This window comes from Peromyscus californicus, unplaced genomic scaffold, assembly GCF_007827085.1.
Source record: "Peromyscus californicus insignis strain IS unplaced genomic scaffold, ASM782708v3 Scaffold_4__1_contigs__length_199733344, whole genome shotgun sequence".
In the NCBI taxonomy this organism is placed as follows: domain Eukaryota; kingdom Metazoa; phylum Chordata; class Mammalia; order Rodentia; family Cricetidae; genus Peromyscus; species Peromyscus californicus.
In genome coordinates, this window is record NW_026294562.1 from 112,306,450 (window position 1) to 112,322,291 (window position 15,842).

Genomic DNA, 15,842 nt, shown 5'->3' on the forward strand with positions numbered 1-15,842 from the left:
TTTTACTTCCCTTAAGCCAGACCCTTCCCCTTTCTCCTCCACACAAACTCAGAGACTTCCTTCTAAAATGTAAACCAGACTCTGTCATTCTGCAGTGAGTTCAGAGGTGCAAAGGGACGTGACAGATGGTCTCTGGAGACATAGGCTGGGCACATATTGTGTATCACGTTACAGGTTTGGAATCGTGATGGCTAATACAGTCCACCTGACACGATCTAGCAGACGTAAACCTCGGCATCGATGAGAACTTTCTAGATTGGGCTTTATAAATGAGGTGGGAAGATCCACCTTAAATGTGGGCAGCACCTTCATTGACTGGGGTCTATACTGAATAAAAAAAAGAGTGAGTGAGCTGAGCACACCAGTGTTCATTGTTCTCTCCTTCCTGACAACAGATGCAATGTCACCAGCTGCTTCCTGCAGCTGCTACCATGCCTTCCTGGCCAGGACACCTTCAAGCCATTTGTGTCTTCAAACAATGAGCCAGAAATCAGCCCTTCCTTTGTAAAGTTGCTTTTGCCAGGTCTCACAGCAACAACACAAGGAACTGTTACCATATTACCAGCTGCCTAGTGTAACAGAGCCAGTAAACGCTTCATTAACAGGCCTGAGTGTTTCCCAATTCTGACCAATACTTTAGGTGTCTCTAGTTCAATCACTCTCCCACTCCTAAAAACTCCCTTTACATTTAGGCAAATAGCCATCCATCCCGTGCTTAAATGCTATAGATGAAACAAAACTCACTATTTAGAAGAGAGATCGGTTATTTTTATTTTTTATGTGGGCGAGGGTTTTGCCTGCATACATGTATGTGCACTATGTGTGTGCCTGATGCTTATAGCTAGGCCAGAAGAGGGCAGCAGATCCCCTGGGACTGGAGTTGCGAGTAGTCCGAAGCCTTCATGTGGGCGCTTGGAACTGAACTTGGGTCCTCTGGAAGAGCACGTGCTCTTAACTGCTAAACCATCTCTCCTGTGCCCTCCCAACCTCACCACTTTTTGAGAGAACTTACTTTAAACCATGTGAGGGGCTTGCTATCGGGTTAGGCGCTGTGGTTGTCTGATGCACATCTTTCTCATTGCCTCAGGTGGGTCTTTAGTTCTGAGCCTCCATTTTCAGTCGCCTGTAAATATGTGTTCATGGAGATCTGAAAGACACTTAGGCCGACATTTCTACTGTGGAATGTTCAATTCCTCATCAAATTCTTCCTTGTTTCTCAGAAACACTAGCAGCAAAGTTACTTTTAAGGTTTTCCTCTTTTCGCTTCCCTTGCTCCCCATCTGACCGAGTAGTTAATGGTTCTAGAAAACTAGGAGACAAATCATATACTGTTTCTGTGATATTGTCAACTGGCTTTAGTTGTGTGCAGGAGGGGCACTAAGGGATTGGATCAAGAGCCCTGTGCACACCGGGCAAGGCTTCAACCACTTAGCTTCACCCCAGCCCTTTCCCTTTTCCTTTTAGAGTTTTTTTTTTTTTTTCAGTGTTGGAGATTGAACCCAGAGCCTTGTACATGCTATGTAAGCACTCCCACCAAACTGTGCCCCAGCCTTTTTTATGTTTAAGATAAGGTTTCTCTACGTTGCCCAGGCTACCCTTGAACTCATTCTGTAGTCCACAGATAGCTTAAGTTTGCAATTCCCTGTCTCAGCCCCTTGAGTAGGTAGGATTAGAGGCTTGTGCTACCAGGGTCACCCTGACAGCAACTGCCAAATTACCTTTGTAAAGGCATGTTAATATGAGTTCATACTATTACTCCCAAATAGTTACAATGGATTTCCTGTTTGAAACATGTAGGTGTAATTCTAAATGGTCTTATTAAATAAGAAACATGGAGCCAAATAGTTAAAAGCCCAAGAGGTCAGAGCACTAGCAAATAGCCTTTAGCTTACCAGCTGCTGCTGTCCTTCCCCTGAGAAAAGAGACCTATTTCCTGTGTGTCTGTATTTTTACCTTTATTCTTTTTTTATATTTTTTATTTTATTTTATGTGCATTAGTGTTTTGCCGTGGTGTCGGGTCCCCTGGAACTGGAGTTACAGACAGTTGTGAGCTGCCATGTGGGTGCTGGGAATTGAACTCGGGTCCTCTGGAAGAACAGTTAATGCTCTTAACCCCTGAGCCATCTCTCCAGCTGTGTCTGTATTTTTTATTGACTTTCTGTTCTGCCTTCTCATTGGTTCTAAACCCAACCACATGACTTCTTTGTCACTGCCTGTCTATACAGACCTCTAGGTCTCTATGGTTGTTACTTGGATTAAAGGTGTGTGTCACCAAACTGGCTATGTCCTTGAACACACAGACTCTGCCTGTGATGTGATCGTGATCGGATTAAAGGCGTGTGCTACCACTGCCAGACTTCTGCTAAATGGCTTGCTAATTAGCTCTGACCACCAGGCAACTTTATTTATTAACATACAAATAAAATCACATTTCAGCACAAATAAAATATCACCATAGAAACAAGACTTTGAGATGGAGGTAGGAGGACCACAAGTTAAAGGTCATTCTTGACTTATTGCAAATTCAAGGCTAGTTTTGGCCACCTGAGATTTTATCTCAAAAAAAAAAAATAAGTAAAAATAAAGCAAGATTTCAAAAATTTAAAACTTGTCAGTTAATAATTATAGTGTTAGGGAATATTTATTTATTATACTTTTGTTAAATTGATATTGTAATAACTATTCAACTCAATTTTATGACATGTCACAGATCTTAAGTTTAAGGGAATGACTTTTTTTTTTTTTGGTTTTTCGAGACAGGGTTTCTCTGTGTAGCTTTGCACCTTTCCTGGAACTCACTTGGTAGTCCAGGCTGGCCTCGAACTCACAGAGATCCGCCTGGCTCTGCCTCCCGAATGCTGGGATTAAAGGCGTGCGCCACCACCGCCCGGCGGGAATGACTTTTTAAAAAAGTCTATATTTGGCTGATAACAAAGGCTGTATTGGTGGCTTCTTTCTAATGAAGCCTCAAATTGTATTTGATTTCATTTCTTTTTTTATTTCTTATAATTCACTGGCAATCAAAGGGAAAATGTCAAGTTTAATTGAATCATAAAGCTTAGAAATAAAGGGCAAAGCATTTTAAGGAAATTCAATAGGTTTAATTCCTCTATTACAATAAATATTAATTCTGGCATGATTAAATTTGCTCAAAAATTAATGAAAACTACTTCTTATTATAAGTTCATCACTGCATTCAAGAGTTACCCAGAAACAGAACAATTAAGTTGATTAATTTCTTTGGGGAAGGCTTATGATGGCTTGAAAAGCACTGTTAAGGATGGGACCTCTGAGAACTCTCCACTTCATTCTCTTTCAGCAAAAAACCCAGAGCATAGATATATGGGAAGGGTGCAGGACATCTTGGTGCATTAGTTTTGTTGTGTGTTTTCATTCAGTGTGCTTACTAGGAAAATGAAGACAACTGAAATTTCCAAATGACTTACATCACCTTAACACAGAGAAACAAGACAAGGGGAACCAGAGGCTCATAATCTCGAAGAGGCATAGGGCTCACATGGACATTGCAGAAGAAAAGGTCAAGTGCGTACTTTTGAATCAGGCCCCTAGATCCCTGGCTGAAATAGTTTGAACTGTCCTGATCTCTACATTTCTTAAGTATTTGGGAAAACTTTTCTTCTGTTTCATGTTCCTTACCCCAGAAATCTGAGTATGTATATGATCATTTCTTTCCCTGGTATTTCAAAAGCCCAGGGGAGTCAGCAATAGCTGTGAACATCACTGAGCACTCGGAAGAGGAAAGTGATGTCGTAAGCTGTCCTAAAGCCCTGCAAAGCTCTCTTGGTACCAACTTTGGGAAGAGCTGGAGAACTGTGTGTGCTGCCTCCCATGCATGCCCAGCCCACGGCCAGGCCTCTTCCCAACGTTCTATATTTTCCTCTATGTACAACCTCTATAATGTCTTTCTCATCCTTAGAAACACAAAACTTTCCTTAAGGCATTCGAACTTGTAATCAAGTTAGTCATTTCTGAACATCTAAGACCCTCAACTCCGGTCACTGGCTTACTATGAACTTAACTGTTTGAGACAAGAAAGTACCATTTGTCTTCCTTCCCAACTCTAAGCCACCGGCAGTCTGAGCCGTGATAGAGAGCGGTGGCTTGTTGACTGGGTTAGAAGCTGTCTGTGGGGGAAGAGTTGAGTCTTCGACCTCTTTGTGTCCTGTATTGTGCTGGCTCTGAGAAAACACTCCCCAGCAGACTTCAGCTCAGTGATCCCGGTCTCCTCTTAATCGCCACTCACTTCTCAGCTCCAGCTGATCAGCATCTATCTTCTCAGTAAAGCAAAGGGTTTTACTTTAGCGATTCTGGTCTCTTGTTAACCACAGCTGATTCTTCAACTCCAGCTAACCAGAGGACAGGTTCTTAACTCACAATATGCAACAGCAGCAGTGAAGTCTTTAAATGGCTCTCAGATTTTCATCTGGAACTTCACAAGCCCAGCTTCCATCGCCTGCCTTGCTCTCAACAGCCTTATCTCTCAAGCTCCCATAGAACAGATCACCAAGCTTTGAACACTCAACGGCTTTTTAGCTCAAAGTTCCAAAGTTCTTCCACAATCTTTCCCAAAACCACATAGTCTGGTCTGTCACAGCAATACCCTAAGATCCCGATACCAATTTCTGTCCTACTTAGGGTTATCATGCCTGTGATGAAACTCCATGACCAAAGGCAAGTTTGTGAGGAAAGGGTTTATGTGGCTTACACTTCCATATCGATGTTCATTATTGAAGGAGGTCAGAACAGGAGTTCAAGCAGGGCAGGAACATGGAGGAGGCAGGAGCTGATGCAAAGTCCATGGAGGAGTGCTGCTTACTGGCTTGCTTTGCTCCTCATGGCTTGCTCATCTTGTTTTCTTACAGAACCCAGGACCACCAGCCCAGGGGTGGCCCCACTCACAATGGGCTGGGTCCTCCCACATTAATCACTAATTAAGAAAATGCCCTACAGGTTTGCAGCCTGATCTTATGGAGGCATTTTCTCAATTTAGGCTCTCTCCTTTTTGATGACTCTAGCTTGTGTTGGTGTAAAACTAGCCAGGACATCTCAGAAGCTTGCCCATATAAGAAAGAACCCACACATTTAATAAATGACTAATATGGATGCTTTAGGGTTCCCAACTATCACTGACTCTTGATAGCAAAGCAGAAGCCGTTAACTTCTCCTGGCCTGAAGGAGTTTTAGCTTCTGCATTCTTTGTTTTCACTTCCTCAAAGCTTCCTACTTCCTCCCATTCTTCTGTTACTCCCACCTGTCCACCACTCTTGATTTTATACTTAGTTCTAATTCTAGTGCCTCGATTGCTTCCATGAACATCTGCTGGTGTTGACGCCTGTATAATATAACCCACACTACTAGGGGTGCCAGAAAAATCACTTCAGGGCTCAACCAAGTAACTTCTATGTGTTCTTCCCTCTGATGAGCTTTCTTTTCTCATATTTTTCTTTGTATGTGATAAAGGGTTGTTTTATGCTAATGACTGATCATGTGATCAATCAGGAAGGCAACGCCGAGGCACTATGCGGACAGGAAATGAAAGACCCTAACCCTTCAGGCTCACACTCCCCAAGCCCCGAAAGAATGAGGAACTAAAAGAAAAGAAAAAAGCTAGTTCCAAGGGCAACCTGACTCAGCCATTATTCAACCATCCCTGCCACAATGTAACAATGTAAAGAGATTTCTGTTAAGAGATGCGCTCAACTGTGACTGGGATAATTGCAAGTGTTCCAGGAAAGACCACTGTAACCTTTGTGTAACCTTCACTCCCACCCTGATACCCCCTTGAGGTTTCGGGAAGAATGTGCATGCGGACGTGACTGTACCCACCCTGTGATCAGGCCATGATCTTGTGAAATTAGCCTCTAGACATAAATCAATCGAAACGAAATTGTATGGGAATTGTAATCTTATGGCTTTTGTGGGTTTTTTCCTTTAAAAGTACCCATGTGGCTGCAGTAGGCGCGACTCTTGCTCTTAGGACAAGAGGAGCCCAACTGTACAGCCGCATCAATAAACCTCTTGCTGTTTGCATCAACTGGACCAGAGTCTGGGTTCTTGGGGTGCCCACCTGAGAAGGTAGCACCCTGGGTCTGGGGTCTATCAGAGACAGGGGCTTCACTGTCTTAGTCTCTTGCTCCTTGGTCTTACAATGCTGCTCTTCTTGGCCTGGAAGCCTTTCCTCAAGTCTTAGGCCTATTGTTTGGTCCACAGGAGCTTCTTGTGGGCCTGGCCTGTCTTACGCCTCCAGATGTGCTCCGTGGAAGTGTTCTTGTTTTGAACATATTCCTCTCCACCTTCAGATACAGGCTGTGACATGTGAGGTAGCCATTCTTAGGTTCACAGTGTCTCCTAAGCAGTCCAAGCAGGATCCTCAGCTTCCTCCCCTTCTTTGATGACATTCAGTCCCTGGCCACGCCCTTCCACATACCTATGCCCATTTGCCTGCCCATCCCATAGGTCAAGGTGCTTTTGGGCCACCAAATCCAGAAGAGGACAATCAGAGGCTTACAGATGATCAGCCCATCTTTCACCAGCTTCTGGATCTACCGAATGAATGGTGGTGTCATTGGTGATTTCATTGGTTTCACTGGAGTTCATCCAGACCCTTACATCACAGTGTAGGAAACAAAGGAACGCCTCTTCTAAAGCCAGAGCATGCTCATGGCAGCCAGCCTACTTTCAAAAGACAGTCCCAAACATGCTTTTAAAAGATTGATGGGAACTCCATCAACCAAACTGGCAAATTCTGTTCATATTTGTTCATATTTTTTTCTTAAAATTAAACACGAACTAAGTTTATGGCAGTTACTTGCCATCACCTTGAGGACAAAAACCAGATTCTTGGGCAGTATTTGTCTCTTTCTTAGTTGGTCAGTCAGTCCCCAACTCCTCCTCACTCCCACCTTAAATGTGCAAAGGTTCCTACTTCCCAGGAGACATTGCTTGTATCTGCATGAAGCCCTACTCCATTCTCAAGTTGTGGGTCAGATGTCATCTCTCCTGCCAGTTTTTCATTATCCCAACATCTGCATCTTCCTCATCCCAGAGCAGCTGGCTGCCCAGCATCCACCGAGATTTGTATCCCCTCGTCTTTGGACCGCACCATTGCCCACAAGGCTAAGAGAGCCTATTGCTAAATTAATTTTGTATCTTGATCATTTGTTATATGTTTCCTGACACACAGTAAGGGTTTAGTACAACAGAATAAATGAATTGGCAAATATTTCATATGTATGGCATTTCTCAGAACTGACACCAGGCTCAAAGAGAACATAATCCTAATATAGAGACTGGTAGAAAGGGCTTTTAGGCATTAAAAAAATTCCAGTGTGTTTTCATTGTCTTATTTATAATCACCTTTAGAGAGAACCCCATTCACTGGCCAATATATCATTGCTAAATGAATTGCGTTTTTCATCTCTGCCTCTAGCTCATATTTAAGTTCAGCCATGCTTCCGAAGGGTAGAAAAGGACAAGTTCTGCTCTGTAATAACTACCTACCAGGCCTGTTTATGACCTAGAAAATAGCCCCACTATTCCTTAACCACAGAAGGACCAGGAGTACCCAGTAATAAATAATAAATGATAGCTCTTCCCTCAGGCAAATGTCCTTACAGAAGACTTTACTAAATGAAGCCAGTAAGTACTGATACCCATCCCCCTCTTCTGCAAACAGATTTCGACTCATAGGAAGGAAGTTGAAAGACTGGAAAATTGTGTTCAACAACTAGAAGAGGAAAATTTGGTGCTTATTGACCAACTGTTTAACTGTAGACTTTTGGATCTCAAAATACCCAGGTGAGATGCTCCCTGGTGCCATAGCAGTTAGCATCTGGTGCTCTCGGAATAGCTGGGTCAAAGTCATTAACATTTCTAGAAAGTGTTTTGTAAACATTATACCTGTAAAAAGTTGGTAGGGGTTTTTGTTTTGTTTTAAGATGATTTAGCCAGGTGTCACCTGTAATCCCAGTACCCAGGAGGCTAACACAAGAGGATTACCATAAATTCAATGCCAGCATAGGCTACATAATTCTAGGCCAACCTAGGCTACAGAGAAAAAGAAGATTTTGTTCTCCAGTGCTTCCACTAGATGACAGCAGGCAAAAAAGAAGGGAACTGTGACTAGAGAGATGGCCCAGAGGCTAAGAGTACTGGCTGCTCTTCCAGAGGACATGGGTTCAAGTCCACTCACATGGTGGCTCACACCCATCTGTAACTCCAGTGCCAGGGGATCCCTGTTCTGGTCTCTGAAGCTACTGAATACACATGGTGCACATATATGCAGGCAAACACTCTTTCAGGTAAAATAAAAAATAAAGAATTAAAAAACACTAACAGTAGTATGTGCTGCAACTCCAAATGTATAGAAACTCTGCATACATGTGCTTTAAATAACTTACATGCATTTCCTCTCCTACTCGCCCTCTTCCTGCCATCCCCCTCCTCCCATGGAACCCAGGGCCTTATATATGCTAGGCAAGACCTCTAATGCTGAGCTACACCCAGCATTTCTTACTGACTTTCTTACTGAAAATCCAGTTACCTAATTGATATCATTCTCACTCTCCCTTTTGGGACTTGCCCTCCTTTCAGACTCCTCCCACAGTGAACTTCTGGTTCTCCAAGACTCTGTTCAGATTTCATCTCCTTGGGAACTCTTCCTTGTCTCCAAGGCTAACTCAAGGGGTGCTTCTTTCTGACTCCCAGAATTCTCACAGCACTCATTACACATCTCACTAGAAACTATCACTTTAGAATTCTGTAGTAGTTCATCTTTCCAACAAGCCTTATGCTCCTGCAGCGTGTGAAGCAGGTAGGTCCCTTTTCTGCTTTGTCTCCACACTCTGGAGAGAGACAGGTGCTGGTGAGCATGTGGCAGGGCACTCATTGGCTGACAATCTGACATTTGTTCTTTCAGGAAACTGTATCTTACTCAAGCTGTTGGGCAGCAAGTGCCACCTGAAGATGTGTCTTTGAAGTTGCCAGAGATAGACATAGGTACAATTTCCTTGCGATGAGATTTTCCTCACCTTAAAGCAAAGCAACCTGAGCATCTTTTGCAGGCAGGCACCCCACATGCAGGAGCTCTGCCCAGAGTAGATCCACCACCTCTGCTCCTCTCCATCCCTCCTTCCACAACACTTGTCCGGCTCTAGTCTCCTGTCCGCTAACTCTTCCCTTCTCTTTCTCACTTCTTTTCTCTATTCCGTCCCTCTCTCTCCCTCCTTCCCTCCCTCTCTCCCTCCTTTCCTCCTTCCCTCCCTCTCTCCCTCCTTTCCTCCTTCCCTCCCTCTCTCTCCCCTTCCCTCCCTCCCTCCCTCTCCCCTTCCCTCCCTCCCTCCCTCTCCCCTTCCCTCCCTCCCTCTCCCCTTCCCTCCCTCCCTCCCTCTCCCCTTCCCTCCCTCCCTCCCTCCCTCTCCCCTTCCCTCCCTCCCTCTCTCTCTCCTTCCCTCCCTCCCTCTCTCCCCTCTCTCCTCCCTTCCCTTTTCTCCCACACTCTGTCTTCTTTCTAAGATATCTCCAAATAGCACAGTCTGGCCTTAAACTCACAATCCTCCCGCTTCAGCCTCCCAAGGGCTGGCATTACAAATACGCATTGCTGTGCCTGAGTCGTAATCCCATTTTCCACCAAGTTCAATGCATTTTATAATGAATTAAGTGGATACTCGTAGAGAGGGATGGGGTGGTGCCTACATCAATATAGTTTGGGTACCACTTTGACCAACCAAAATGCTAGTATACCCATTAGTTCCCAGGTGGCTGTGGGTAATGTCTTGGCTATCAGAAGGATATAGGATAGTTTCCTAAAATGGGGTCACCTCTTACTTCTGTATATTTATATTACTTCTATATTATTTTATTTATTAATGTATTCCATAAATTCCATACTGTTTTCTCTAAAAGCCATTTGGGGTTTGGTGGTGGCAGCACTGGAGATTGAACCTAGGGCCTCAGGGATGCTTGGCTGCCCTATCGTGGTGTTGATTGAGCTAAGCCATTCCTTTAGCCCTAAGTTTCACATTTCTAAGTTCAGCATTCCTTCAAATAAACAACTGTGACCAATGATGGCACTGTATTTGTAATCTGCTCAGGATGCTGTTACCTAACTATTTATTTGCTCTAGTCCCAGAGGAGAATCTGAAATCGCCCACTGAGGCAGAGGGTGGAGATGCATTGAACCTCTCCCCAGGGAGCAGCCATGAGGCTAGCAGTCCAGAAGTCCACTTCACAGAGATAGAAAGAGAGGACAGCTTGTCCACGGAGATGGAGTGCTCTATCATCCATCATTTGCTGCATGAGGATGAGCAGGACTTCAAGGTGAGAGTCAGAAGAACAGAGTTCTCTCTAGGATGTCAGTGACTCTAGGGCCGGCAGACAGAGACCTACAATGTAAACACTGAAAATTTGCTTTGTGAGGCTTGTAAAAGTGGTCCACCACTGACCTCTCCAGGGACACTCTTTTTACTCCTACTTTGAGCCAGTTAGCTTAAAAAGTTCATTTATAGACCTCCATTACCAAGAGAAAGTGTAAGTTAGCTGATGCTCCATCCATAATAAACTATCCCTCAACCTAGTAGTTTAAAACAAAACTTTGGGGGGTAGGAGGCGTGTTTCAAGACAGGTTTTCTCTGTGTAACAGCCCTGGCTGTCCTGGGATTTACTCTGTAGACTAGGCTGGCCTCGAACTCAGAGATCTGCCTACCTCTCCTGAGTGCTGGGATTAAAGGTGTGCGCTACCGCCGCCCAGCTAAAACAATACTTTCTACTCCCTTTCAGGCCTCCATTAGCTGGGAATTGAGCAATGGCTCCACTGGGTTCTCACATGGGCAGTCACAGTCATGTGCTAGCTAGAGCCACCCTCATCTGAAGCCTGGATTGGGGCAGAAGGTCCACCTCATAAGAGGGACACATCTATGTCAAGCAAGATGATGGTGACTGCATCAGGGCCTCAGTTTCTCTTCAGATGAGCCTCTCTCCCCCAGGGGTGCCTTGAATGTCCCTCTGTTAAAGTACGGTGTCTGACTTCTTAGAGAAAGTGATCCCAGTGACAAAAGAGAACATGTCTAGTGTTTGGAGGCCATACACTAGCACTTCCATCACACTCGGCTAGGTGATCTCACCAAGTGGAAGAATATAGCTCCTAGGATTGTGTAAAAGCAAAAACAAAAGACTCCAACACATCTGTGGAATAGGACATGTATCCAGCCATCTTTGTAAAATACATACCACTAGTGGATGCCTAGAAGAGCAAACCAGTAATTGAGCAAAGTCTCATTTGTACATTTCTACTTTTTCTCTTTCTGGGACTGCCAAAATCTTCAAAGTTCTAAAACTTGAAGTTTGGTAGGAGAATGAAGGGTGTAAAAAAAAAAGCAGAAGAAATGGAATAAGCCACCATATTAATTAACTAATAGTTTATTCTAACCACCATCAAATGATTATTTGTTTACTTAAGATAGAATCTCCCTATGAAGCCCAGGCTAGTCTCAAATTTGAGAGATTCCTGCCAGGCTGTCCTCAAACTCATAGCTATGTGTCTGTCTGCCTTTGCCTCCCGAGAGATGGGAATGTCCAGAATTTCTTTTTTTAAATTTTGCTGAATTTTCTGTCCTGGTAAGTTTAAAAGTCAGTCAATATAGGTAAAGAACAACTCTATTGAACTCCATCCCTTTTTTTGCAGTATTGAGGACTGAACCCAAGGCCTCTCCCCTGCTAGACAAGCATGTTCTAGTGTTTTTGCCATTTAAATGCCCAAATACCACCACTCATGTCCTGGATTCCTGACTCCTGATGCATCATGGCTGTATGCCCCTGGTTTGATGAAATGTATTCTCGTGAGCTTTTTTTTTTTTTTTTTTTTTTTTTTTGATTTTTTGATTTTTTGAGACAGGGTTTCTCTGTGTAGCTTTGAGCCTTTCCTGGATCTCGCTCTGCAGACCAGGCTGGCCTCGAACTCACAAAGATCCACCTGCCTCTGCCTCCCGAGTGCTGGGATTAAAGGCGTGAGCCACCACTGCCAGCGTCTCTTGTGAGCTTTGATGGAGTAGCTGTGGTGTCCATGGCGAAGAACATCCATCAGTTTTGTTGTAGGTTTAAAGCTGCATACAACGACAGGCATTTTGAAAACATTGCCTCCCCTTTTCACTCTTAAGTTCCCATAAATACTAAACACCCAGCAACATTCCAGGTATGCCTGGGAATTTCAAGAGAATGGGGACATAAAGACTCAAAGATGCAATTGCTCTGGGATTGCAGAAAAAAAAAAACAATCAACAATTACCACATAAGGGGAGCTACACTATTTATGCTGTTCTTCACCGGTCATGTTTATCACTGCACCCCAGCGCTCCATGGGTACAGGGAACATTCTAGAAAGATCTGCTGATGTGCGTGTTGAAGGAACACAACATATGAACTATGGCTTAGGAATCTTCCCAGGTAGGGCCTGAGCTGTTTGGAACTGGCTGGAGGATTCTATAGAAAGTAACTTTCCAGTTCTTTTTGTTAACTGATATCTTATCTATACTTCGGCACAATGGGTTAAGTTTTACCTAGACACTAGCCAAAGCACCTGTGGAAAGATTGAAATTCCTAGACAAGGTCCTCTGTGTTACATTATCTAGTCCAGGTAGCACTTGCAGAATCTCCCCCACCCCAGTTTTTAATAATACAGAAAAGTCTGCTGTGGCTGTGCCCTGGCAAGTGAAGGAATATATATATATATATATATATATATAATAAGTTATGCATATATATATATATATATATATATATATATATATATATATATATATATTCACCAATGGAGGTGACACATTTCCACTAGCCGGTATCCAACCCACCCCAACTCCCTTTGAGAGCACCAGCCTTCCCTCCTGCTCACTGGGAGATCTTTCTACTGTGACTCACAGGGGATATACACTTAAAAAGTACGTTTTTTAATTTTTGTGGTGGCTTTCATGTTCCACGTATGATACAGTGTTCACACAACCAGTAGAGCAACCCAGGGGAAGAACCTCTCATTTGTCAGGCTCACCTGCCAGTTACGTCTCCTCTTGTGTCTTCACACAGGAATATGTAAACTTGGGCCCCCTGGCTTTGAAGCTCATGAGCGTGGAGGGCAGGAAAATGCCCATTCATTTTCAAGAAAAGCAGTCTCCAGTCAAATCTTACGAAGACATCCAGAGCCCTGAGAGACATATCACACATAGGATGATGAAGATGTTTCTCTAGGCCTGAAAGCTGCATCGTGGAAACCACCTTTCCGTGGAAACTCCTTGTGAATTAAAGTGCCCGAGTTGCTCACTTTACTCACACCTGTGTTTCTAATGGTCCTAATTACCTTTAAGACTCAGGTTCCAGGGATGGAGCTATTGATTTCTTTGCCCAGCATGACTGACAGGAAAGACAACTGCTTCCTGTATTTAAGTATTTAGAAGACAGTGGTTTCAAACCCTTCTCATTTGAAAATTCACAGATTCCTGAAAGGCCAGGCAGCGGTGGCGTATGGTTTCGATCCCAGCACTTGGGGAGGCAGAGCCAGACGGATCTCTGTGAGTTCGAGGGCAGCCTGGTCTACAGAGTGAGAGCCAGGAAAGGCACCAAAACTACACAGAGAAACCCTGTCTCAAAAAACAAAAACAAAAACAAAAAAAACGAAAATTCACAGATTCACCCATGGTCCCAATATAGAGTAGTTGTTAGAAACACTTCTAAGAAAATTTTAGAGTGTATGTATCATGGTCTAGTCCCCCCTCCCCAACCCCCATGCCCCGCCCGGTGCTGAATGATAGTCACTGTAATTTAATCCTATTCTTTTTTTTTTTTTTTTTTTTTTTTTTTTTTTTGGTTTTTCGAGACAGGGTTTCTCTGTGTAGCTTTGCGCCTTTCCTGGATCTCGCGCTGTAGACCAGGCTGGCCTCGAACTCACAGAGATCCGCCTGGCTCTGCCTCCCGAGTGCTGGGATTAAAGGCGTGCGCCACCACCGCCCGGCTAATCCTATTCTTTAATCCTATTTATGAGAATAGTTACTCTCTCTGTTGGAATAAAATATCCTGATAATAGGAACTTACAGGAGAAAGGGTTTATTTTGGTGCATTTTTTTTTTTTTTTTTTTGAGACAGGGTTTCTCTGTGTAGCTTTGTGCCTTTCCTGGAACTCGCTTTGTAGACCAGGCTGCTCTCGAACTCACAGAGATCCTCCTGCCTCTGCCTCCCGAGTGCTGGGATATTTTGACGGTAAAGTCCATCATGCCAGTTAGGGTGTGAGTTAGGGGTGGGGTGTTAGGGTTAGGGGCTGGGGGTATGTGAGCCCAGATTGCAGGAGCTAGAGCTTGAGGAAGCTGGTAGCATCATATTTGCATTCATCAGAAAATTAATGCTAAACCAGATTCCTGGATTCTAAAGAGTCCAGCACCCAAGTCTTCCCACCACACCAATCCAGTCAGGACAATCCCTCATCGGATGCCCAGGGGCTGATGTGGTCTAACCACTCTCCCGGACCTGTCTAGGGGCTTGTCTCCTAGGGAATTCCAGATCCTCAGGTTAACAACAGTAACCATCACATAAGAGAATAGCAATAAAGTTATCTTCATTCACTGAAGAGAGAAATTCCACTAGCAGGAAGCTCTCCCCGTCTAGAGCCATCTCGTCTGTCTACCCAGCCCCACGCAAAGCGGTCACTACAGGCAGAGGCAGGCAGATCTCTGTGAGTTCGAGGCCAGCCTGTTCTACAAAGCACTTTCCAATACGGGCACTGTAAGCCCTTCCCAATATGGGTACTGCAATTGTATGGGCATAATCAGCACGCCTTTGGCTCTGTGACCAGGTAAGACCACTGTATCATGTTCCTGCAGTCTTTATGTAAAAGGTAAACCCCCTGCATCATAGTGAGAGAGAGAGAGGTGTTAGTGGCCTTTTTAAAGTGGTGACAAATGTACAGCATGGTCTTGAGTCTGGCGGGGTGATTTCAAATGCTAACTCGATCCTCGGTCATTGTGGAAACTAAAAACACTGGTCATTTCTCCTAACATCCTCAGAAGAAGGTAGTGCCACCACTAACTGAGTATGTGAAATACGTTAGTTCCCATCGTGTTCGGTGCTTCCTCCCCCTCCTAGTTGCTCCCAAACCTTTCATGTTTGCAGGTAAACGCCAGGACTGGTTTCCTTTACTCTGTTCTTGGTGGGCTCGCGTTCTCACTGGTGCCTTGTTCCTGCAAAGATGGGATTTCTGTGGCCCTCTCAGGCCGATGCCCTTATTCTTCTCTTCCTCGTGTTGTGTAGGGTCCACATGCTTTCATCAACTGCATGTGTTTGCCACATTACCGTTCTTCTACTTTCACATAAAAACACTCCTTTTGAAATCTACATACACAGCACCATCTATCACCATCATCGGATATATTTTTGCTGAGTCATTATTTTCCATGGTCCCTCATTTGGCACCTGCGTGCACATGTTTTAAATATATATATGTGTGTGTGTGTGTGTGTGTGTGTGTGTGTGTGTGTGTGTGTGTGTGTGTATACATATACATATATATAAAATAACCTTTGGTACCCAGTCCACATGCTTTCAACTCTCCAAGCCCCATCAAATCTGTCTTATTAAAATGCCTCTTAGTCATGCATGAGCAAATATGTAGGATATTTGAGTCTTCTATTGGACCACCCCCAAACAACTCTCATTCTGCTCTCTGTTCCCTAAAAGTTGACATTAATGTACTGCAGAAGTGATTGCTCCAGACTCCCAACTTCCAATACATTTTAAATGTGGTTTTTTGGTTTTTTGGTTTTTTTTCAACTGAGACGGTGTTTTATTAG

General features: G+C 44.0%; 1 protein-coding gene across 1 annotated transcript in view; it reads left to right on the forward strand.

The window, feature by feature from the left end:
* Positions 1 to 13,254, forward strand: part of Ccdc83 (coiled-coil domain containing 83) — a 39,616-nt gene extending 26,362 nt beyond the window's left edge. The window contains exons 7-10 of the mRNA XM_052714099.1: positions 7,697 to 7,818; positions 8,939 to 9,018; positions 10,151 to 10,338; positions 13,093 to 13,254. Of these exons, the coding sequence (XP_052570059.1) occupies positions 7,697 to 7,818; positions 8,939 to 9,018; positions 10,151 to 10,338; positions 13,093 to 13,254 (552 nt within the window). The remainder of the gene's footprint in view (positions 1 to 7,696; positions 7,819 to 8,938; positions 9,019 to 10,150; positions 10,339 to 13,092) is intronic.
* Positions 13,255 to 15,842: the final 2,588 nt, after the last annotated feature.